The sequence below is a fragment of the Ictalurus punctatus genome, chromosome 5, assembly GCF_001660625.3.
Source record: "Ictalurus punctatus breed USDA103 chromosome 5, Coco_2.0, whole genome shotgun sequence".
NCBI lineage: Eukaryota > Metazoa > Chordata > Actinopteri > Siluriformes > Ictaluridae > Ictalurus > Ictalurus punctatus.
The window spans coordinates 6,474,689-6,501,033 of NC_030420.2; the positions used below are offsets into that span (position 1 = coordinate 6,474,689).

Consider the following 26,345-nt stretch of genomic DNA (forward strand, 5'->3'; position numbering starts at 1 on the left):
TTTTTTTGTTTTTTTTTTAATAACCTGTAATAATTGTGGGACGGCGAAATACACTATAGCTGTGATATTAATTTAAGGCTGTGTGCAGACAGTGTCAATGCACGGGAAAACTGCAACTATAAATGTAAAAAAACAAAGTCACATGTCAGATTTTCCTAACAAGCAACCATATTTTTCAAAACAAGCCCCAAAAACCTTGTGAATTTTTCAAGTGACTTCAGAAAAAAAGAAGTCCAAAGTCGGACATATGCGGACTTGGCAACTCTGATAAGGACACCTCAAACCATCAGATTAATCTGTGCAGAGAATTTGTGTCAAAGCACAACCCACACACACACACACACACACATATATATATATATATATATATATATATGTATATATATATACACACACACACACACACACACACATATATATATATATATATATATATATATATATATATATATATATATATATATATATATATATATATATATATATATATATATATATATATATATAAAATCTGCAAATAACTCACAATTTTATGTTTCAAACAGAGATGGTGATAGAGATGCAAAACTTCAGTACTACAGCTTTAAAGTATATTATTGGCATAAAAACAATGTATCAGTATCATTGTGATGTCAAAACTAGATTTTCTGTTATTTTTCTGATTTTCTGTCTGTTTCCCAGAGTGCCATGACACACAATGGTTTTTAGATCACCACACATAAGTAGATTTTTTTTATTACCACAGAACTGAGCACAGAGAGGTCAATTACAGTTCATTTCAGCAATTATAGCCTAGATATTATTATTATCTGGGTGTTATCTTAGATAACACAAATCCCTAGGACACATTCACACTAAAATCTGTATTCTACTGGAAGAGCCAACCTTTGTTAACATTGCAAACTCTGGACAATAAAAGAGACAACATATGAGTCTGAGCAACATATACACTGACTGTCCACCTATTAAGAACACCTGTACAACTGCACATTCATGCACTTATCAATCATGTGGCAGGAGTACAATGCATAAAATCATGCAGATACAGGTGAGCTTCAGTTAATGTTCACATAAAACATCAGTATGAAGAAAAGTGTGATCTCTGTGACTTTGATCGTGGCATGGATGTTGGTACCAGGAGTGCTGGATTAAGTATTTCATAAAGGACAGTTGAAGACTGGAAAAAGAGCAGGTGATCTCCAACTGTTCAGTTTGGGTGTGTCTGTGCCCACGATATCTTCAGATTCATGTTCTTGGCTGACAGGACTGGAACCTAATGAGGTCGTCTCCTGTTGTAGCCCAGCTGCCTCAAGGTATGATGTGTTGTGCATTCTGAGATGCTTTTCTGCTCACCACGGTTGTAAAGAGTGATTATTTGAGTTACTGTATCCAACCTAGCAGCTCAAATCAATTTGGCCATTTATCTCTGACCTCTCTTATCAACAAGGTGTTTCCACATACTGAACTGTTGCTCATGTAAAGTTTTTTTTTTTTCCACACCATACTGTGTAAACTCTCGAGATGGTTGTGTGTGAAATAACCAGTAGATCAGCAGTTTATGAAATACTTAAATAATATCTTATTCAGTATCTTTATCAGATTAGTGCATTTAACTAGCTACAAACAATACAGTTTATGGCTGTAGTTCACCTATAAAGATCCATTAATTGATATTCCTTTTGAACTTTTTTACTTGGTACAGCTGAAGGATTCATCTATGCTGTTCTCTAACATAAACACTAATATAAATAAAATCCGTATGTGCAAACAAACTGAAATCCAACTAAAATAACATCTCATAGAAACATTTTTTCCCTATGGATAAGTCAAAGTTTTCTTTCTTGACTCTCACAGACATTAACTAAATTATTACTGTTTAAGTGTACCAATCGTACTCTTGTAAACTTTTTACAGTTAGTAAATAAATAAATAAATAAATAAATCACAGACCCCCTGAGCACAGATGTATTTAATCCTTTATTTTACCAGGGTAGTGCCATTGAGATATAAAACCTCTTCTTCCAGGGAGTCCTGGCCAAAATGGTGGCACAAATAGTTTCACATAATAGTTCTGCACAAACTATTTTTTTAAAATAGGCAAATTATTTAAATGTATGTAATAAAATTTGTGCATAATACAAGTGCATATATACAATAGTTAATGTAGCCAGAGAGGAGTTTTTTTATTTCTGAAATTTCCACCCATAGGATTCATTTTCATTCAAATAGTTATTAGATTCCAGTTGACATTATTTATAGCCATAAAAAAGTATCATTTGTGGGTTGTGCGGTGCATCACTGTAAAAAACAAACAAACAAACAAACAAAACTATGCGTCATGGGATTGTGAGTTTATTAGTGAGTGAGAGACTGCAAATAACTCAACTTGTGGTATCATGTTACATAATCACCTTGAAAAAAGAATATTGCATGTTGGCGAGAGAGGTATGTTTAATCTAACTTTAAGCTAACGTTAGCTAAATCTATGAGGATCTGATTACAAGATGAAAATGGCAAACAGTTACAACACGTTTTCTACCAAAGGGTTATTACCTTGTAGCAAAAAAAAAAAAAAAAGAAGTGCTTTATTTGAATTGAAATGGTTTTATTATCATTGAGACATCATGGTATATTTGGTATGTCTAAATGTTCTAGTGACATATCTATCTTAGTCTCAGTTATAAATGCCTGATCTGGAGGAATGTTAAAGAAAGGCTCATCATCAAAGCAGGAAACATCAGTCGGGGAGGCCAGATATGGCAGCCTGAGCACGAGTCCTGTCAGCACACCCCCCACTATGGCTATCGCAATAGTGCTTCCCAGTGCAGCCACTTGGTACAAGGCTTGTTCTTGTGCAGTGCGTCCAAGACCTCCCTCCAATCCTGGGATCAGTTTCTGCAATTCCTCCAACCGAGGATCTCCAACTTGGGGTGCACGATATGAAAAGGTCTGGTAGAGGCTAGGGCCATATGTTTCCTCACTGCCCAAGAGAATGGCACAAATAGAAGCTAGAGTTGAGATAAGCCCAGTTAATCCATGGAGATTGTGGATGCCACACTGGTCCTGCACATGCAATCTTTTTGCCAGGAAAGGGCTAAGGTACTTATAGCCTAGCATGCAAGCCATGCCACCCAGCATCCCTAGCACATAAGCGGCAACAGGTGAGATCATCATGTCAACTGAGGCACCAACGGTGACCCCACCAGCCAGGGTTACATTCTGTACATCAGCCATGCTGAACTTGCCATTTTTGTTGAGCATGGCAGAGAGGGCAAAGGCAGTTAGTGTGGAGGCACTCAGCCCTATGAAAGTATGAAGAATGGCACGATGTTGGTCATCCCCCTTCAGGGTCAAGGCACAATTAAAGGAAGGCCAGAATACCCAAAGGAACAGGGTACCTAGCACAGAAAGCAAGTCAGAATGATAGCTGGTTACCTCATTTGGATGGCAGTCATTCAGATTTGGTCTATACAAGATGAAGGTGACACCCAGACCAAAGTAGCAGGCAAACAGATGGATGAGTATGGAGCCCCCAGCATCATTGATCTTCAGATACGTAACGACTATCCATTCTGCAACACCAAAGATTGGAACCTCCAACAAGGCCATGATCTATAGATGACACATTAGCTCTTAGTGACACATCTAAAATTAAAACGAATTGACTTACAGAATGTGGGATAAAAGAAATAATACAATAACCAAACTTACTAATAGCTGCACAGGACTAGTCTTCCCCAGCACTGCCCCGAATGAGATCAGTACAACAGCACACGCAAACTCCGCATTGATCAGGTTTATCACTCCCAGATGAATCTTTCCATCATTGTAGAAACTGAAAAAACCCTGTACCAAAATGGCCCATTGAATAGAAAATGTAGCAGTCAGGAAGTTAAAAACCATCCCACCAAATCCATAACGCCTAAAGAAGGCTAGAAGGCAGCCAAATCCGATGAAAATCATCACCTGGATATCGGCAAAGAAGGTATAGTCTTGGTACACAGCATTCTCTGTATGATCTGTCATATTATTCTGTAGTAGTGCATTGGTATGATCATCATAAGTCACAAAGAGAGCATATAAGACCACAATCAGGACTTCCAGGGCAAATACAAGGGCAGGAAGCCGCACTCTCAAATTTGTAGAATTTTTCTTCATTTTGTTAGTTTCTGAGATAACACTCCCTTTACTTGCTGTGCTCGATCCTTTTGTGTTACTGTCTATCTTAGCAAGACTGATTGTGTTTTTATATCCTTTAGTCAGATAAGAAATGCAGTGGCTATTGGCTGAGAACACAATGTATGCTGTCAGTCTCTACGGTCCAGCAATGGGCACCTGTACTTTGGCCCCTTGTAACAAAGTTTATGAACACTCAGCAGCTTTTGAGCACCAGAATAGAGTGTAATATATACTGTACTTACATGTATTATATTGATTCTAAAACCCCAATTCCAAAAAAGTTGGGATGCTGTGTAAAATGTAAATAAAAACAGAATGTAATGATTTGCAGATCTCAGAAACCCATATGTTCTTCACATAGAAAACATAACAAATGTTTAAACTGAGTAAATGTACCATTTTATGAAAAAAATTAGGCAATTTTGAATTTGATGAGCGCAACACGTCTCAAAAAATTTGGGACAGGGCAACAAAAGGCTGGAAAAGTGTTGCTAAAAAGAAACAGCTAGAGGTTAATTGGCAACAGGTCAGTAAAATGATTGGGTATAAAAAGAGTATCTTAGTGAGGCAGAGTCTTTCAGAAGTAAAGATGGGCAGAGGTTCACCAATCTATGAAAAACTGTGTCTACAATTTGTGGAACAATTTCAGAATAATGTTCCTCAACATAAAATTGCAAAGTCGATGAATATCTCATCATCTAAAGTACATAATATCATCAAACGATTCAGAGAATCCCAGCATCCCAACTTTTTTGGAATTGGGGTTGTACTACATATGTAGTAAGGTGTGAAGATTGAGACTAGGTGTAAAGGTAGCTAATCTTTCACTTTGATTGACTGATAGCATTTATTATTCAATGTGAAAACTGTTCATTCATCATCATATGAGCAATTTGTCTAGCCACATATTTGCCTTTTAACCTGAAGCGTGTGTACTTCATAGTCTCAGTAAGCTTGAAAAGAGGACATACGACTGATGAACTTGCAAGAGCAATATGTTATGATAAAAACATTTTGTCTACGTTTGATAAAAGATGAATAACAAAAATACGCGTGTGTCTGGTCTTATGTTAAATAATGTATTATTACATAACATATTTATAACATATTCATAGTTATACAGTTTAACAGTATATATAATTTGAGTATTGTGATTATGGGATTATTTTCTGTTTTTTCATGATTATGTGATGAAGATTAATTATTGTGTATTTTTGATTTCCTGATTCATGGAAAGTTTGCGTGCATAAAAACATGCAATCTTGATAACAACACAAACTTGTGAGCATGATTTACTAACGGTCTATGGAGGACTGTATCTTTCTAATGCAAAATGCAAATTTGCAATTTTGTCCTAAAGAATATGCCATGTGGGGGGTTTCTCTTTCAATATATAAAGGGCATTGTCAGTGCAAATATATTCCATTAGTACTCACAATGTGAATTTCTAAACCTGACAGTCACTTTAAAAACAGCAATTGCATGTGCAAATTAATACAATGAGTGGCAGATATTCACTATGTGGAGACTTGTTTTTGACAGTTGAGGACAAAAGTATGTCATTTACTATTTATTAATTTCAATGAAATTTTACCTTGGTATCTATGATCAGGTTCGTAAAATGATGTCTTTATTTTGTATAATTTGGGCTCACCACTTCCTACCCACCATCCAGCTCTCCCCTATTATATGACACCTACAAACCGCGAGTGTGGGGCAAAATTGTGCTTCCTCTGAGACATGTGAATGCAGCCAGCTGCATATTTCTATCTCCTATTCATGTTGTGTCACAGGGCAGCTCAACACACTCAGGGAAAAGCGTTAACTGCCCGCTTTTGCATACAGAGGCTCACAGACACCCATGATTGGCTCATGTCATTGTGATTAACAGGGGAGAGAGCATGACCTCCAATCCACCCGGGGAGCATGGCCAGTTTTGCTTTCTTAACCTCCAGCCATGGTTGGCTGTGGCAATGTATTTTTTCTTTATTTTATTCATGAAAGCAACATCAAACCTAACCATAAACCTGGAAATATAATGGGTCGCTAAAAAAGAATGAATGAATTAACTAATTAATGAACAGTCATTATGTTGCTGTTTAGGTGCTGAATTCTTTCCATACACCGACTATCCTGGATCCTGTCTTCCTAATCTTTTACATTATCTTAAGGTTTTTTTTTTTTGACTATCATTGATGGTAACAGATTCATTTTGTGCATGTTTTTGTAAATATGTTTAAAATAGTGAAAAGTTGTCATTTAAAAACAGTCATTCAACTCTGTGTTAATGTCTGATGTCGTTTTGTATTTCTCACTTCCAACTAATATCGCTGGAAAGCAAAGCAGTGATTTTCAACAAAAGGCAGCCACAACAATATGTGTAATAAAACGACAATTTATTGCATTTGTGCAGACAACTCTATAAAATGGTCCAGAGAAACCATTAGCCATGTAATAGCGAAGCATTTGAGAAGGTAAAACAATAATCTCAGTTATGTTTCTTTTAAAATATGTTATCATTGAACACAATAGAGAATACACATTTCTGCATTTTCTTTAAAATATTAGACTTGCATGTACACGGAAATAAAACAGCTATACTAGGATATATAACTCTTTAATATTTTTCAGTATTTACAAAAATTAAACACCACCACTGAGCTTTTCTTATTTCTTATAGAAGTACAACGCATACACACACACACACACACACACACACACACACACACACACACACACACACACACACACACACACACCTTCATGCCCTTTCTGTCTCTATCCTTCTTTCTCACATATGCACTCACACACAATTTGTGAGTCCTCACTCAAAGGATAGAGAATTGTAACAGAGAACATAAAACACATATAACATCGAACCTAAATCATGTGTGCATTAGACTACTATACAAAACGTATCACTACTCTTCTAAGAATAGAACACAAATGCCAATTGTATAGAAATGCAAATTCTCTTTCTGACTGTTTTTTTTTTTGTTTGTTTGTTTGTTTTTTTTGTTTTTTTTGCTGGGTGAGGACTTTAAGAAAATGTTGTTGTTTTTTAGAATTCATAATGTGTGTGTCTACAAAACTAAATGTTAGATTACACTAAGAAAGTTGCGGATGAATAGGGCCTGGTAGAATCCTGCTGTAAGCACCAACCCAAGGCTCAAACAGATATTTAAAGTTTTCTTTTTTTTTTAAATTAAATAACAAATTCTTTATTAGTCCATAATTTGAGCATAGTGGTTCATGACCATTCAAAAAACCTAGGAATATTTATCCTAATTAGAACAAGAGATAATATAAGAGATAATCTAATGGGCCGTTTCTAACAGATTAAATTGATGTGGAGAACTGCAGAGTCCAGTGTTGAGGTTCTAACCCAAGCAAATAAAGTTACAGTGACTCCAAACTGATGATCCATCAGATCTTGCTGAAAAATCTATCCTCTAAGAGGAAGCCCCGGGTTTTTATTATACTCATTATTGCATTTGTGTAGTATTTGTGACTCCTGAGCCGCACACCGCTTTTCTACACCATACATTTGTTAGGCTACATCCTCCTCTGGCAATGAATATCTCTAACTTACTCCTTATAAATTTTCTGTCTTAAATGATATTCTCGCATTTCCACAACAATCATGCATAAGTTTATAGCACCTTCTGAAAAAACCTGCAGTTTTAATTAAAGTAACTCTAATTAACCGGTCTCTTTATCGACCTTGCTGGACTACCAGTAGAAAACTTTAACGCTCTCGTTGCAAAAAGGCTACAAGTCAACATTGCATAATTAGCATGAGCTGAGATTCAAGCTGTAAGTTTCAGAATATATTTAGAATGCTCTGTTCCCTAAAGGCAATTTCACAGCGCAAGACAAGCGTGGGGGGAAATTGTGTGTGTGTGTGTGTGTGTGTACGTGTGTGTGTGGGAGGGGGGGGGGTTGGGGGGGTGTAACTGCAATATAAAAAGCAAATGGGACAATGAAACCATCTCTTACATGCACCAGAAAAGATCTGAAATAATATTTGACTGTGACATGACAGTGCTAACATTTGTTCTACTTTGTTGTTACAGAACGAAGCATTTCGTTAAAGAAAAGATTTTCAGTTTTACATTTTTTTGTGTGTGTTTTTTTTTTTGTTTTAGTCCAGAACTACTCTTGATCTCTGTCCAGCCCTGTAAGTGCAGTCCTAGTAAATAACATATGTAATTTATTAGCATGGAATGATATTGGAGAGCCCTTAACATCACTGTGAATTGAAATTATTTCCAAATATTCCATACCCAACTTTGGTAACTCTTTCCAAATGACATTAGAAAAGTAAGGTTAATAGTGTCTTACATCTTACCTAGAATTAGTATTTTAAAAGTTTCAAACTTTATACAATAATTATTCATGTTGTTATTAGTTATAAAGGTTGTGCATAAGAGCACATGGCATTATAATGAATAGTGACACTTGCATTACAACATGATTATTCTGGAATTATTTATAGCAAATTATTAGGGCTTTATGAGGCATTATTAAAATATTAGGAGAATCATTCTCAACTTTTATGTGTCATGAATATGGGTTACATAGAAAGTGTTACCAAAACATTTGTTTTTACTTTAGAAATGGTGATTCAGTTTGAAATAAAGTACTATGCAAGAAACTAAATAAATAAAAAAACAAACAAACAAAAAAACCCACAATGCTCAACACACAAATTCAAGAGGCTGAATTTGAAAATGTTAAACTGTTAAGTAAGAAATGGCAAGCTACTACACAACAGCACTTAACTCCTCAATCTAGCTATGTAAATCACGTCCTTGCTATTAGATAGCTTAAAGTAGCTTAGATAGTTCAAATTATGTTTAAATAAATCTAGCAAACATACTAAAGAAATCTTCAGGGAAGGTGATGAAAATTTCTGAAATGGTGTCCAAGTTTCTCCTATTAATATAACTGTACACTGTACTCTTATGTTAGGTAGTTTGATAGCAACATGTACTGTTAGTGTTGTTTCACAAAGAAATCACCTGTAAGTTAATGTGTCCAAAAACGCCTATAATTTAAGTGCCAAAAACCCTGTATAACCACCACAGAGAGATTTCCCACCCTTACAAAAAAGTCACAAGAATTTCACATGTGAAATTTACACATTTGGGTTTTTAGACACTTCACATGTTATGTTTCACACATTTTACACATGTAATGCAATTATTTTCTATTTTCACATGCAATTTTTTCCTCAAATATTAATCTTTTTACGTGATATTTTTTTTCACAGCCTATGTGAGCATAGATTTCACAAGATTGATTTCTTTTTTTATATTTTCTCACATGCTGATCTATTCTCACTTGATTTATTCACAAATCACTTATTTTCACATGATTTTTTCCCCACACAATTAATTTTTCACGTGATTTCCCCAACAAGAATTAAATTATTTTGACATGATTAAGTTATTTTCAGATGTGAATTTTGTCACGATGAATTTATTTTCACACATTTTTTTTCACAAAAAAAAAATCACTTGATTATTTTAGAAATCATGCATTTGCACATGTAATTCTTTCACAATTAATTATATGTTCACATGTGATCTGTTCTGTATGATTAATTTATCCACACGTGATGAAGTTTTTCATTTGTGCTTTTTTTTCTTTTTTTTTTTTTTTACAGGTGATTTTTTTCCCCACAAGGTTAATTTATTTTCATGTGATTTCTTTTACCCAATTTATTTATTTTCACATGCAATTTTTTTTAAACACATGATTAATTTATTTTCATTTGATTGTCTCACATGACTCAGTCATGTAAATTATTCACATTTAGAGCATGTGGTTTAATTTTCACATGTAAAATCATATTATTATTATTTTTGCGATGTCACATTTACGTGATGTCAAATCCGTGAAAAGAACATAATAACATGAACAAAAAACATATGATCACTTGTGAAAAGTGTGTGAGTTTTCAGTAAGGGCCGATAAGTGAGACCTACTCATACGTTAACTTATCACTGTTAATACATTTCTCCAATGCATACACTAGACAAAAGTGAGCTTACATGAAAAAGCACAGTCAGGGCAGTGCTCTTAATGTTAACCAGCTTCCTGCCTCATTTACGTAGCCTGCGGTTGGTGTGAATCTTATATATACATGTGTGAGGAAAAACAGAATCCTCACTGCAATTGGATTCTAGTTTCTCCTTCATTTTCACAATTACACAAGACAGCAGAATTATGTTTTTTTTTCACTAGTCTACTCAGTAAACATTTTCATAATTTTACAAAAAAAAGAGGATATATGGATATATATAGATTTCATATAATCTACTTCTACTCTAAGTAAACATAGAATATCTGTGAGTTGCTCTTATATATAGAATATTTGACTAATGTAACATAACGCTTTTAAAAATAGAGAGTTCACTGTACAATGTAATTAGGTTTTGTGAGAATATGTTTGGTGCATTATTTAAACAATACAAAATGAATGAAGGCCAGGGAAAGTGCCTCGTTAGCTTATTATAGGAATATAGTCAATGTTCTTTCTTCACCTATTTACGTTTAAAGAGAAAAGTTCTATTTAACAAAGTCTTTTTTTGTCCGTATGGCACACATTGCACATTTTAGTGTTTGGCAAAAGCTGGTGATCATCATGGTAGAGTTTCAAAATTGCTGATGATGTCATAAACTTTTGTGTAGATAAATATTCACAATATGCATATAGTTTAACATTTTCTATTCCTTTAGAATATTTTCTACTTTTTTAAATGCTGTATACTGTATATAATTTAATTGATAAAGCTTTCACATAATACTTTTTTTTTAGCAATAATATTTATATCTATACTACAATATGCACATATCCCTATTTGATATGCTGATGCGTATCATTATTGTTCACATATTATCTCAATTTGTCATCAGTGTAAATACTATACTATGAACTGAAGTAGAGGTTTGTGTGTTAAAAATTTTCCAAGTTTTCAAGAATCTCACAGCCCTGTTATTTTTTTTTTAAGCTTCAATATATTAAAAGCGACTACTCATTACACACACATACGCATCTCAGCACCATCACTTTTCTATATTCAGACACGTCCATGGCATGGACACATGGACAGCTACAAGTTTTGGCTCTCCTAGCAGTCAAGCCGATCAAACACACGCACACACGCATCCTGTGGTTTTGATTCAAAGTGTCTCTCGGGCCATAAGACAATACACTGGAAGACATTTTCATAAACGGATAGTTAAACCTACTCTTCTTCAGCTTTACGGTATCAGTATCAAAGTGTTTGACTGCTTCTAACTTTGGGATATCAGTCTTCTGAGAGTCAACTACCTATCTGTGCAATGCATGCACTGTCAAAAATCAGTAAAAATGGCCGAGAGTTTGCAGTTCATTAACTTAAGAAGAGAGAAAAATAAACGAATAGAGATAATAATGCTGAGTGATGGTTAAGCTGGTGTAATAAGGAGGTCTCTGATTATGTAGTGCAAAGTAGTCTGATATGTGCTGGGGCTCTAATGCTCATGGCAGAGTCTGGGAATACTAGAATGTTCAGTCTATGAACGAGCAACATGGCATGAGAAAGACTTCAGAGGGAGGATGTGTTTGTCTATTAAGAGTAGATGGTGATGACCTCACGTCCACCACCACGCACGAGGAGGACTCGATTGAGACCCTCAGTCAGGACCTCAAGGAACTCCATGTCTGTAAAACGACTAAGTCAAAGAGTACAACTTCTAGAACAGGACAAAAATATTCCAACAATGTCTTTCCATTAAGTCAAAGTGCCCAAAACTGTGTGTAACCCAGAATTGCAATGTTATGCTTAAATACAGATATACTAGATGACCAGACTGATAATATGTCTGCTAAGTAATGTTACCAGAGGACATCTGTAATTCACACTGGAAAAGTGATCTCTGCATAAATCACATTAGTAGTGTCTTCAGTGCGTTTGGATTTTAATATAGCTGGACTCTTTAAAGTAGAAAATGGACAAAGTCATAGAAATTTATTATTTTGTTGATTCCATCCATCCATTTTCTATACCGTTTTCTATACAGAGGTGTGAGGCAGATGTGCTCCCACTGTTGTGTATTTGCACTTTATGTAGTCTTGTGTATGTGTTGCACCATGGTCCTGTAGAAACAACTTTTCATTCTGACGTATACAGTACTAGCCATATAGAGGAATGACAATAAAAAACTCACTTAACTTGACTTGACCTATATTTTTCATAACCATCTGTTCCAATGTGAGCAAATTGGAAGAAGATAAGAGAAAGGATACAGTTCTCTTCTCCTGTGCAGTTTTTGGGAGGCCCAGGCATGTTTAGCAGGACTAGTTTTGCATTTTGCGACTTTCTCACAATCACTTCATTAAGCTTTTGCGCATGGTGCATGCGCCTCACGTTGAACTGGTTCCTGCAAAAGACACGATGGGGAGAATGCAATCATAATGCTGTGCTGTTTTCTAAAAATCAGAAGCCTTAAAGGTAATAATGTCTAAACATTAATGGAAGGACAATAACATTGAACTTCAGATATCCAAAGCTTACATTGTATATCTATTACTAGGAATTATGCCTGGTTGGCTTTCAAAGTTTTTAGCATAAAATGCTTCTCATATGATAAAAGTAAAAGCCTTGGGAAGTGCTTTGAAAGCAAACTGTAATAAATCCTAAATCCTCTGTAATAAATCCTAATATTTATTACAGATACTCATCTCTGTATTCTGTTAATTTGGTCATAAATCACATTGTATACATAAAAGGGGTGTGTGAGTGTGTTAATATGAGAGAGTACTCACAGATTTTCCCATTCCCTGAAGCATGACCAGAAGAGAACAACAAGCTCATTACATAATATATCTTAAATACTAGCTACCTGGCAATACAAGTATTTAAAACACTGGGTCTGATTAAAGTTAAAAACCTACACATATTCTCAAACACTTGTATATTATGTAATATTAAATTATTTTACGTAAATCATTACAGTCATTGCTGCAGGTTAATTCTATTCCGGTGCAGCATTTGACTGGCGTTTTAGTTTTTTCTTTTCCCTTATTTGTGATTGACAGACTGGAGCCATACCATATACCACTGTTTTCAGCTACCCATAACATAACATTAAGTCATTCTGTGTCATAAACAGCATTAGCAAATCCCTGTGTCATTACTTAGATTAAGGCAGATTTTTTTTTTTTACCAATAAATGATTTTGGCTGAGAGATCAACTCACGGTTTAATGTTAAACAGGTCTTTAGTGGTCTCTGGATTAGCCACGGATGGATTCTTGGAATTGTCTAAGTCATCACTCCAGGTCATTTGCACCTCTTCACTGGGGCTCATGGCCCCTTTGTCTACAGGAGTCGGGGAGAGAGGGCTTGTCGGGGTGGGCGTGGCATTCTTACCTTGGATGAGCTGTACCTGTCGGGAACAGGAGAGATGGACAGACTGAGAGAGAGGAACAAGGAGTGAAGAAGGGTTCAGTGGGGGGGGGGGGGATGGGACTTATTAGTTCCTGGATGTTACTATTATAAAACCATTATGGTAGATCCTTTCAGCATGGCATTTCATCATTGATAACACGATTATCTATACACATAGGAACACACTCAGTGAAAGGCAGATTCCTGTTTCAAGTCCATAATAATCTCTTCTGAATAGGAAGCATTCTACCCACATAAAGCATACAGTGCTGCCATTTGGCCCTTTGTTTAATTTGTACTTTGGATTAGATAATTGCTTAGTCTAATTAATTCTAGCTTCTGCACCAAAGGCATTTTGAGCAGTCGGTGATTGAGAAAATAACCCACCTCCTTCATGTTCATTACACCATATGTGCCTTCTCAATCACTACATTCAAATAGAATCTTCAGTCTGGGCTAGAAAGAAATCAGCCGCAGCTATTAACTCTGAGTTTTCGTTTTAGCATCAGAAAATAAGTTGTCAGACTGATAGAACTGAAAGTAATATGATTACTCCTTTTCTGGACCATTTATTTATCATTACAGTGTCAGTTGTTCTCATGTTTAACCATTAGCGTAAGAACATCAAACTGTTTAGGTCTTATTTTAGTGGTGGTCGTGTGAATAACTACAGTTGTTGTCAAGCCCTGCTCATCATCAGTGCTCCCTTCCAGAGTTAGAGATTAGGCCCAGTTTCAGAACTAGTGCTATCACTTTGTTGGTGGAACATCATTTTAAACAGGGCTACCTCTTCTTCTGGTTTCTCCTCGGTACTGCCCCCTGCAGGCTCCTCAGTGATGTTCTTCTGCGGATGAAGGTTAGATGGGTTCTTCCGGCGGATGGAGCCACGGGACACGTCTGTGATGCTCTGAATCTGGAAAGAAAAAAAAATATATATATTTTACACTCAAACTTTATGAGTTGAAACATTTGCTTTCTGTTTCCTAGAAACAGAACTACACTACACTACACTAGAGAATCACAAGCTTTTAGGGATTAAAAGCTTGTGTACACCCAGCTGCTTAGAAACTAGCCCAATATTTGATATCTGATCAGTGGAAACAGTTAAAAGACAGACAGACACTACAATGTATAAAACTGCGGAAGCACCATACCTCTCTCTCCCACTCGTTCTTGGTAAGGTGCATCTCTTTAAGGATCTGTGACCTCTGTTCCATTACCAGAGTCTTCTCATAGGTGTAGGCTGAGATATCACTGTCATGCTTTGGGCACAGGGTGACAAGAGGTCAGTGTGTATCTGTGTGTGTGTGTGTGTGTGTGTGTGTGTGTGTGTGTATGTGTAGATGTGTAGAGTTGTGAATCTCACCATCTCCACCACTTCCACCTCAGCATCGAATCGCAGGTGATAGAGGAAGGTCATCAGGTCCTTCTTCATCTGAATGCTGTTGTCATCCATCTGAGCCACGGTAAAGATGCGCATTTTGCACTTCCTCCAAACCTAAACGCGTGCACACACACACACACACACACACACACACACACACACACACACACACACACACACACAGACGCACACACACGCACACACAAGCAATATTTAAAGCAATATGAACCCAACCTATAACTCATTCATTGTGTTAAGGTTGTGATGATACATTCAGTTGTTAATGAGCATTAAATCACTGGGCTTTTGACACTGAAAAATTCCAGTTTTTCAACACTGGAAAGTCTTCATAATTCAATTTCTCAGTAGCATGAAACAAGCTACATTTTTGTATCATATTTACTAGAAAAAAGAGAGGCTTGGTAAGAAAACAACTGTTTATAGCTGTAAGTGATAACAGGAACTAGCTTGTTTCACAGATGTTCCATAACATGACTATAAATAGATAAAGCATATCATGTCATTCATATGCCATTCATCATTAATAAAGAAAAAGCACTAGAAGTGGTAATTTTATGTAGTTTAAGATGAATAAACACTTCAACTCATGCAGTTATTGGAAAAGAATCAACTTCAGGGTGGAAACAGTAACTCTGCTTCGCATAATGTTATTATTTTTCTGAATACACCCAAGTGTTTTATTCCTTACTAGATGTTATTTTATACAGTTATACACAATGACCTTATTAGTTCATGACCCTGGTCAAATAGATTCTAAACATCTTCTGATTTTTAATTAAATCCCCATGCAGGTTTGGGCAGGGAAATAAAATAACATTAGATAATAATATCATGTCACGTTTTACCTCGCTCTCCGTTAAACTCAGCTATCATCAAGCAATAAATTGGAGCCTGCTTTATTCAGAAAAACACCATGGCAATGATGAGAAATGCTTCATAGCAAAAGTGAAAGTCAGAAAACAACATAATTCTAATAATTCCAGACTGTGAAATGATTTAATGTCAAAATATGGAGGTCTAAGAGGATCAACTGGTATAGTGAAAACCATGATAGCAGGCTGCATAAGCACCTTGTGCTGGCGCAGCAAAAAAGGCAGGAGCATAAGCATTCCTCCATCGTGGACAATCCACCAGACATCGATGTGGCCCTCAGTGAAGCGCTCGCCATTGGATGGATAAGCAGCTATGTTCTTTGGCACCAGAAGAGCCAATTGAGCTGCCGTGGTCTCCCTCACAACCTCTAAAAGAGGTAAAAAGAAACAAACAAAACAAAATAAAACAAAAAAACACACCAATGCACTTTGTAATGACCTGGATCTGCCAAATGACAAACTACAGAATTCTATTTATTAAAAACAAAAAAGTCTTCTCTTTTCTAGATAGAAACAGTCCATCGCTTTAAATTTGCAGCAAATTATGAAATGTGTTTTAATGGATCTCATTTTCATCAAGAAATATTTTCTATTTTTAGTTTAAAAAAATCAATTGGATAATTTTTAAAGGAATACTGGTTGCATATACATTTTGGTAATTTTTGGTAAGCTTTGGTAATGGTAACTTCTGGTAAGTCTTGGTAATGGTAACTTTTGGTAAGCCTTGGTTTGGTAAGCGTTGTTAATGGTAGTTTTTTGTAAGTCTTGGTAATGATAACTTTTGGTAAGTCTTGGTAATGGTAACTTTTGGTAAGCCTTGGTAATGATAACTTTTGGTAAGTCTTGATAATGGTAGCTTTTGGTAAGCCTTGGTAATGGTAACTTTTGGTAAGTCTTGGTAATGGTAGCTTTTGAAAAGCCTTGGTAATGGTAACTTTTGGTAAGTCTTGGTAATGGTAACTTTTGGTAAGCCTTAGTAACTTTTACAGTCAACATCATTCATAAAAGCGAAATTGTAACAGACTTTCTTCTCAATATCAGTTGTTTTGTATTGTATACTGTGTTTCTCAGAATAAGAACATGGTGCTAGTATAAACTCTACACCTCAGAGGCTCAGTGTCGTACCAATGAAATTCCTTAGCTGCCGGTTGTCCTCATGCTGCTTCCAGTTCTTCGGGAAGCTGATGACCACAGTGTTGTGGCGTAAGCCACCGAGTCCTCCGGCTTGGATCAGATGAGATGTGGCATCACGCAGGTTGGAAGAGATCACCACCTGACTGAAGCCCTTCACCCTCTCTGTCTCCATCAGCTTCCTCACGGACTGAGAGGCAGAAGCAGAGAATTTGATTTACTGTGATCTTTTCTTAGATTAGTGTGTGTGTGTGTGTGTGTGTGTGTGTGTGTGTGTGTGTGTGTGTGTGTGTGTGTGTGTGTGTGTGTGTGTGTATGCATTTACATGCTGACCTGTTCTGCTTTCTGTGCTTGTGTGTGGTTGTTAAGGTATGTGCCCTCAACACAAGCTCCCACGATGGTCAAGCCCTTGCCTGCCTTCAGCTGATTGGTCAGTGAGAGGAGACGTGGCTGCTCCACGTTCTGCTCTCCATCCAAACCAACCAGCACCATGATCTGAGGCCTGGGAAAGACAAGAAGTGAAAAGAGAGGGAGAGAGAGAGATTTATTAAAAATTAGGGACATCCCCACAGCATTAGTCAACATCCAATTTATGCAGGAACATCAAAATGACATTCTGGAAACTTTCAGAATGATCCTGTATATGTTTTAAATGACTACAGTATAACATTGAGTGAACAACAATATATTCGCTTCCCTGTTGGTCTTACATATTGCAAATTTTTCTATATTTACAGAAAGATTCATCATTGAAAAGGATGCCACATGTACCATTTTCTGGTCCCTTGCAACTTTTGTTAGCTAGAGTTAATACCATGTTTTTTTTGTAAAACATTGATCTCTTATAAGTTTCTAATTATTGAGAGAATCTGAGATCACTTGTTAAAAATTAGGTCTGCGTATGTATCTTTTCAATCTAAGGTACTGCTGAATGAGTGGATGAGTGTATTGTTGGTGCATGGCTAACAGGTGTGTTCCTCACCTCCAATTTTTGGTGTGCGGTGGTCCTTCCTCCAACCTCATCAGCGCGTAACGGGCAGCGCTGAGAGAGATGCCGCGTATCCCATCACCCCACTCTTTCTCCGCCCTGAAACAGAAAAGCCCTTAAGATTCAAGGTGCCTTCATTAATAGCAATTCTAATTCCTTTGTCCTTATCCAATATCTTAATGGCATCTCGTACTGTACACACTGCAGTGATTTTACACCACAGTAAATTGCATTAAATAACAGAGCGCAGCATATTGATCCAACGGCTGTTAAAACAAAGGCAAGAGCAAAACTGCCAACCTGGTCCAAAAGAGTGGATAATAATAACACTTTGCCAAGTAAGAGGCTCTGTATAGGATCTGTTGTGTGGTGATGCCTCAGGCTTCGTGTCTGCTTGTGTTCCCAGGGGCTTTTATGCCTGCTTACCCACAGAACTCTATGTATTTGTAGATGCAGCCAGCAATGACCATGGCCACGATGGCATAGTACCAGGAGCAGATGAACATCAGAGAGAGACACAAGCTCATACCCAGAAAGGACAGCGCCCTGGATAAAAGAAAATACAGCAGAGTGAATGTTGATATTTATGTCCGGACAGAGAAATCACAAAACACTGCTGGGCTTTGGCCATATATGTCTTTAGATTTAGAGCCTCTTGTTGAATTCTCGAATCTGATGGATGGAGACTTTTCTGTGTTCTAATTTCTCGGTAGCTTGACTAACTGCTTTTGTATGTCTTATTAACTTCGAGAGAGAAAGAGAAAAAAAGGCTTGTGGCAGGAACAACTGTTCATAGCTGCAATAACATAAGTGATGACAGGAACTAACTTGTTTGGTGGACATTCCACAACATTAACTGTAACTATAAATGGCTAAATATACATCATATCACTGTAACTCAACAGTTGTGCTGTTATAGGAAAATAGTCAACATTGGCATGGTAGCAGTAACTCCATTTCATGTCTGGCCACATCCCCGTTTTAAATAATTTTCCCACAACAGTGCACCCGGTAGTGTTTTATTCCTTACTTATTGGTTATGATGTTTTTATTAAGGGCACAATTTTCTAAAACCCAACTTACTGTAGCTTTAAATTGAAAAAAAAAGAAGAAACTAAAATCTATATTACATTTCTGAGTGTAAAACTCAGTCTACTGCTTCATGGAAGTGATTGCAATAGATCATTTAAATTGGCCTCATTCAATTAGCGATATTTAATAACAGCCCATTAGGGGTAAAACTTTTAAACCTAGTAATGATATACAGCTCACTCTTAAACGATAACTGCAATTAATATTATTTATGTGGCATTAGCACTGACAAATGGAGTCAAAAGTTCATTCATTCATTGTATGGGTTCATCATGGGTAGCTGTGTTATCCTGGTCAGAGTCGTGATGAATCCTGGGTGTGAGGTGGGAATACTCTCTGTCCTGAACCCCTTTGTCTCCCTAGGCCCCACTTTGAGAAACTACTGACATAGAGTATAGTAAGATTTTTATATTCAAATAAAAAAAGAAGATGGAAGAACCCTCTGTTATTATGTGTAGTCTGTTCAAGAATGTTGTTACTGTCCGTTCTTTGGCCTTATTATTCATATTTGTCCTGCAGGCTTCTTTATTTGTGGAACTTTAACAATGTGAGTTTGAGGTTGCACCAACCAGTGGTAGAATTTGAAGCGTGGCCTCCAGTTTGGCGTTCTGAGGAGCGTCTGCAGAGCACAGGCCAGGTTCACGAACATGTAGCACATCAAGAAAAACCTGTGCAAAAGGAATAACATGAAATTACAGGACTGTACACAGCTATAACAAGCCTAATATATAAAAAACAAGACAAATAACAGTACTGTAAATAACAATACAATTGCAGAAATGAGGTCATTCTCGTAGTTATTAATATATCAGGCCGACATCAGTGAAATGGGGTTATGAAATAATTGAAGTTTGTGAGACCATGCCTGAACATCCATTAAATTTCCATCTCCCTCTTTCTCAATGAGTGATGAAGTTTGCACATGATGGGCCTTTGTGGCAATTGCACCAAATGCAAACACTTTTGTACTAGATGTCTTCCTTTTTGGCTTGATAATTGACACATCAGATGACGAGCTTTCCGGTGATCAGCCTTTGCCCTCTTAATTTATCCCAAACCTTGATGCCATTCCATCACTAACACACTAACTCTGTGATTAACATCAAAAAGGTCTTTAATTGGATTGCTTCATGCTTCCTCCAAGGAGTTCATCTACAGCTACATCTGAAAACAAGATGTATGACCTTGGAAAGACAGACAAGATACAGCATACATCAATTTAACTTGGAATTCTTTGGCAGTAGAAGAATAAGCCACCCAGAACTTGAGTCTGAGTTTGAGAGTTCTCTTCATTTTTTACAATTCCACAAACACTCTTCATGCCATTTATTTAAATGTGGTCTGCACTCACAAAATAAAGCTTAAAACTAATATTCCATAATGCATCGTTTATGAGATTCATTCAAATCAAAGGAAATGTGTATGAGAGCTACACTAGGGTCAGTGCTAATGAGATGAGATAAATATGCATAATGCATCGAAGGTATTAGCTTTACGTACATAGAGAGGATGGGTGCGACAGCATCCAGAGAGGCAATAAGGATACCAATCTCACATATGGTAGCTGTCAGAAGTAAAGCCCATGTGGGCTCACCGTTAGCCTTCCCATGACCAAATACCTGCCGAACAGTGTATATAGAGTGTACACATAATTAAAATAGCATATAAAAGAAACAGCTTTTCATTCCATATCTATGTTTGTTACACTTACCCTGAGGAAGGGGATAATCCCGTCTCGCGCGATGGCCTGTAAGAGACGAGGCGCTCCTGTCAAACTCTGAAGCCCCGCCCCGCAGGTGGAGAAGAATGAACCAAACACGATGACCCAAGGGGAGGGCCATGCAAGTGTACCAATGACCAGATTCCCATTAACACCCTCACCGAACCTGTGCATAGCATAATGACAAGATATTTTTATATTTAAATTTGAAGCTGATATGTACATCCAAATAAGTCAACTAGAAAGAGTCAGAATCAGGAATGAGAACATTTTGAGTGGCCACTTGCATGCAGTGAAGAGTAAAATAAGAAAAAGTGTTATGTATACACATATTACGTATAAAGTATAGTAGTTAAGTATGGTATGTTTAAGTAAGTTCCTCACTTGTCTCTCAGCACCACTCCCTCGACACAGGCCCCAAACAGAATCACAGAGGACATGTCTGACAGAGCCAGGGTTCAGGAGAATGAAACTGACACTCAAACTATCATCACTATTAAAAGTGATAAACAGGAAGCTTAATATCAATTCCAAAACACACAGATTTCATTTGCTGCAAGGTCCTGCAAGTGCAGGATCGTAGGCTATTGAAGGATACATATAGTGGAGGTGGTGGAGATGGCCAGGATGGTGCCAATTGGGATGGACTTCTGAGCGTCCTGCAGGTCACCAGAGCGGTTGGAGCCAGCCATGATACCTATGATGTACACAGACAAAAAATCAGCTTGTCATGTTACTGAGAAACCAGAAAGTGCAAACTTCTTTAGACTGAAAACTTTCTTACAGCAGAAAATTTACTGACACAGGAGACTCCTTCCATAAATGAAAAAAGCTCGCTTACAGAAAACTTCACCATATGATTGATTACATGGTTTTCTTTGGTAAATAGCAACACACTTATAAATCTGTTTATTATTAGGCTTAGGTTATGTGAGCATCAACCATATAAGTCCCTTTGAATGAGTTGTTACTATAGAAACGATAACAATTGCATTAGTAGAAACCTGTGATTTGAATCACAGCTGACACTGTTGTTAGAGCTACTGCAATAGAAATTGGATAAACACCTTTGAGAATTGAACAGTGGTATAAATTGTATTATCATCTACTACACAGTTTACACATCAGATTTGCTGCAGATTGTGTGTGTGCATGCTGTGTGCATGCTGTGTATGTGTGCGTGTGTGTGTGTGTGTGTGTGTGTGTGTGTGTGTGTGTGTGTGTGTGTGTGTGTGTGTGTGTGTGTGTGTGTGTGTGTGTGTGACAGGCAGAGGTCATGAAAACCACTGTAATCTTGTCAAGTTGTGCTGATGCAGTGCTGCATGGATCACAGCTCAACAGTTCACTGCTGTCATGATGAAGCTAAAACCTAAAACACACCAAAAGCCATTCTTTCAAGGCTTTAATGTAAGGGATTAATCCGTTGTTTGATATGTGAGAAGAAGAAAAAAAACAAATATGGAATATTAATAAAGCACTTGTTTCATAAATTCCACTCTTCACTAACAAAGCATCTATCTCTAATCAGTGATGAAGTGGTACTGACCTGTGACAGAGGGGAAATAGATGCCCACCAGCAGAGTGAAGAAGCTGGTGATGTCTGCTAGTACATAGCGGTTAGTGTTTGTTACTGGAGCATCGGGGTCAACCACGGCAGGAAGACCTCGCTTCTCTAAGAAGTCATTCTTATTCATGATGGTGCTAAAGAGATTCTCTGAGAGAAACATTTTCATTTTCAGTACATTTCTTATCTAGATATTCATTTGTTCAAATGTCCCATCAACTAACACATGACATTTTGAATACTTTATAAATATGCTAGCTGGGCCAAGCCATAAATCTTTCAAAGATAAAAAGACATCAGTGTAATCATAATCATCAAACTGCATGGTGTTAACAAATGTGGAAGCAAGCATAGCAGCACCAAAAGCGTTCATAAGAAAACCACGAAGAATGGTTTAAAGAAGCAAGAAGTGAGGCTGCACTTCACTTCATTCTAGCCAAGACTGTAGATTCAGCCTACAGTGGTGTTTGAAAGTTTGTGAACCCGTTTGAAATTTCTAAATTTGTGCATAAAATATGACCTAAAACATCATCAGATTTTCACACAAATCGTAAAGAGAACCCAATTAAACAAATGAGACAAATATATTATACTTGGTGACTTATTTATTGAGGAAAATGATCTAATATTACACTGTGAGTGGTAAAAATATGAATCTTAAAGCTAAGAACCTTTGCTTTCGGTATCTGGTGTGACCCCCTTGTGCAGAAATAACTGCAGCTAAACATTTCTGGTAACTGTTGATCAGTCCTGCACATCAGCTTGGAGGAATTTTAACCCGTTCCTCAGTACAGACAGCTTCAGTGTTGGTGGGTTTCCTCACATGAACCGCTTGCTTCAGACCCTTCCACAACATTTCTATGGGATTAAGGCCAGGACTTGTTGGCAAGGCCATTCCAAAACATTAACTTTATACTTCTTTAACCATTCTTTGGTAAAATGACTTATGTGTTTAGGATCGTTGTCTTGCTGCATCACTCAGGTTCTCTTGAGATTCAGCTCATGGACGGATGTCCTGACATTTTCTTTTAGAATTCACTGAAATACTACTACCACCAGCATATTTCACAGATGACACAATCTGTTTGAATGTGGATTGGTGGAGTCCAACTATTTAGAGATGCTTTTGTAACATTTTCCTGTCTGATGAGCATCAACAACTATTTTTCTGAGGTCCTCAAAAATCTCCTTTGTTCATACCATGATACACTTCCAGAAACGTGTGTTGTGAAGATCAGACTCTGATAGATCCCTGTTCTTTAAATAAAACAGGGCACTCATGCACACCTGATTGTCAACCCATTGATTGAAAACACCTGACTCTAAGTTCACCTTCAAATTAACCACTAATCCTAGAGGTTCACATAGTTTTTCCACTCATAGATATATAGATATGTAATAATGGATCATTTCCCCAATAAATAAATGACCAAGTATAATATTTTTGTCTCATTTGTTTAATTGGGTTCTCTTGTTCAACTTTTAGGACTTGTGTGAAAAACTGATGATGTTTTAGTCATATTTATGCAGATATATAGAAACTTCTAAAGGTTTCACAAACTCTCATGCACCACTGCATCAGTAACAGTTGTGTCAGGTAATTACCCTGAGTTTAATGTCCCCTTATTTTGATCTCCATTTAGACTGACATTTTCCTGCTGACAGATCAAATGCTTAAACCACTGCACCAGTCAGAATCCCCATACCATTTATCTTGCTTTAATATAATCAACAATATATTACAACTAGTGCTGCTGAACTATACTCAGCAAAAAAAAGAAATGTCCTCTTACATTCAACTGGTTTTATTTCCAGTAGATTCCTTAACATGTGTAAATATTTGTATTAATATTAAATAAATTCAACAACTGAGACAAGTTTCACAGACAGTTGACGAACAGAAATGGAATAATGAGTCTCTGAACAAAGGGTGGGGGTCGATATCAAAAGTAACAGTCAGTATCTGGTGGCCACCAGCTGCTTTAAGAATTATAGTGCATCTCATCCTCATTGACTGCACCAGATTTGTCAGTTCTTGCTGTGAGCTGTTACACCACTCTTCCACCAAGGCGTTTGCCAGTTCTCGATCATGTCTGGGGGACATATGGTTACATGTAATTTTCCACTGCAAGGACGATCAGCTGTCCTTCCTGTCTCCCCGTAGCACTGTCATTGCAGTATATTGCTCTGGCCACATCTGCAGTCCTCATGCCTAACTGCAGCAGGCCTATGGCATATTCATGCAGGTGAGCAGGCACCCTAGGCATCTTTCTTCTGGTGTTTTTCAGTCAGTAGAAAGTTCTCTTTAGTGTCCTAAGTTATTGTAATTGTGACCTTAAGTGCCAACTGCCTGTAAACTGTTAGTGTCTTAAGGACTGTTTCACAGGTGCATGTACAATATTGTTTATGGTTCATTGAACAAGCATGAAAAACATCGTTTGAACCCTTTCCAATAAAGATTTGTAAGCTTATTTTCATTTTACAAAATTATCTTTAAAATATAGTCTCCTGAAAAAGGACGTTTCTTTTTTTGCTGAGTATAGTAATTGACTACAGCACAAAAGAAGAAGTGTGAGCTATGATGTCAGTATGCTGTCAGTAGCGTTGGGTTTAAGACCCCCTAAGGTGAGACCAAATCAAGACCAATCGAGTCTGAGTCAAGACAGAGTATGATAGGGAGGCGAGACTAAGATGAAACCACCTAATATGACCAGGTCCAAGTCAAGACTGAGACCAGATGCTCAGATGTGTTAAATTGCTGGTTGTAGTATCTTCCTAACCTGACACGAAATTAAACAATTATTGAATTAACTAAAATAAACCATCTATTTTGTTATTATCATTTTGTACAAATACATACACAAGACATGCATAGGATATGTTGAGCATAACCAATTTTTCTAGCAAGTTCTGCAGTGTAATCTTATTTGATATCAATGCTACATAAAACACTCACTGGGGGGAGGTAGTGTGTGTGTGTGTGGGGGGGGGGGGGGGGGGGGGGGGGGGGGGGCTAAGGGTGAGGAGGTGTTTGTGGTCAGGGGGCATGTGTGACATAAATGAAATGACAGAATTTGCTAGTTATACAGTACTAGTTATGCTAGTTAAGACCCCCCCCCCCTTTTTTTAAAGAAATGCAACAGGAAGCAGTACAGCACATGTAAGGATCAAGCACATTTCCTTTGATATAACCACATGGCAGGTAAATAAAATGCATTAAAACTAGAATTTGTTTAGGCTCATATAACTTTCTGAGACCAAATACAGCTGTGAATTACAAGTACTTTGTATTTATAATTATAAAGTACTAATTTATAAGTACTAAGTATTTGAAATTATATGCTATATATATATTTATGTTTCAAAATACTTCATCCTCTTATGTTCAAAATGATATATCATTTTTAACATGAGAGGATGAAGTATTTTGAAACATAGTCACTGTATAGGCATGCAGAGATTAACATTTTGTACTGTAAAGAGAACATCACAAAGTACTTGTTCATGAAAAATGATGTTCTGGTATCGGGTACTGTCGAAATTTTTTTTTCGAATATTTGTAGGCCGAGATTAATGCAAGACCAAGTTAAATTTATGGCAAGATTGAGACCAATGATTTGTGTTCTAGAGTACCAGAACACCAGCATCTTCACACAGCATTCTTACCTGCCAGGATGCCACTGGTGACACCGGGAATGCCCTGCACCTGAGAAACGTTGTTGTTGGTGAAATATTCGTCACAGGTGGCGTTGAGGAACTCAGAGTCACAGAAAAGTCTCCACAGTTTGGTGGTAAATGTACCGTTGCCTAACTCAATGGTTTTTGCACAGATATCAATGCCCTTAGACATCAGAGTCCGATTACCAAGCACACATATCCTACAAGGAGCAAGGAGCTCAGTTAGTGGGGTAAAATATATAAAATATCTAAATGTCTCATTTATTATCTAACA

General features: G+C 37.0%; 1 protein-coding gene across 2 annotated transcripts in view; it reads right to left on the minus strand.

Moving 5' to 3' along the window:
- Positions 1–1,989: 1,989 nt before the first annotated feature.
- The window catches only part of slc12a5b (solute carrier family 12 member 5b), a 70,362-nt gene continuing 46,006 nt past the window's right edge, over positions 1,990–26,345 (minus strand). The window contains exons 8-27 of one of the 2 annotated variants that reach the window (XM_053680142.1): positions 26,060–26,271; positions 22,376–22,543; positions 21,428–21,526; positions 21,214–21,271; positions 20,821–20,995; positions 20,610–20,728; positions 19,679–19,777; positions 18,444–18,563; positions 18,012–18,116; positions 17,363–17,531; positions 17,024–17,219; positions 16,097–16,266; positions 14,988–15,119; positions 14,776–14,883; positions 14,409–14,534; positions 13,432–13,619; positions 12,998–13,012; positions 12,493–12,612; positions 3,712–4,030; positions 1,990–3,612 (exon numbers count right to left, since the gene is read on the minus strand). In XM_053680142.1, the coding sequence (XP_053536117.1) occupies positions 2,623–3,612; positions 3,712–4,030; positions 12,493–12,612; positions 12,998–13,012; positions 13,432–13,619; positions 14,409–14,534; positions 14,776–14,883; positions 14,988–15,119; positions 16,097–16,266; positions 17,024–17,219; positions 17,363–17,531; positions 18,012–18,116; positions 18,444–18,563; positions 19,679–19,777; positions 20,610–20,728; positions 20,821–20,995; positions 21,214–21,271; positions 21,428–21,526; positions 22,376–22,543; positions 26,060–26,271 (3,688 nt within the window). In that variant the 3' untranslated portion in view covers positions 1,990–2,622. Of the gene's footprint in view, positions 3,613–3,711; positions 4,031–7,600; positions 11,894–12,478; positions 12,613–12,997; positions 13,013–13,431; positions 13,620–14,408; positions 14,535–14,775; positions 14,884–14,987; positions 15,120–16,096; positions 16,267–17,023; positions 17,220–17,362; positions 17,532–18,011; positions 18,117–18,443; positions 18,564–19,678; positions 19,778–20,609; positions 20,729–20,820; positions 20,996–21,213; positions 21,272–21,427; positions 21,527–22,375; positions 22,544–26,059; positions 26,272–26,345 lie in introns of those variants that run through there. The other variant, XM_017468411.3, reaches the window with a different exon arrangement.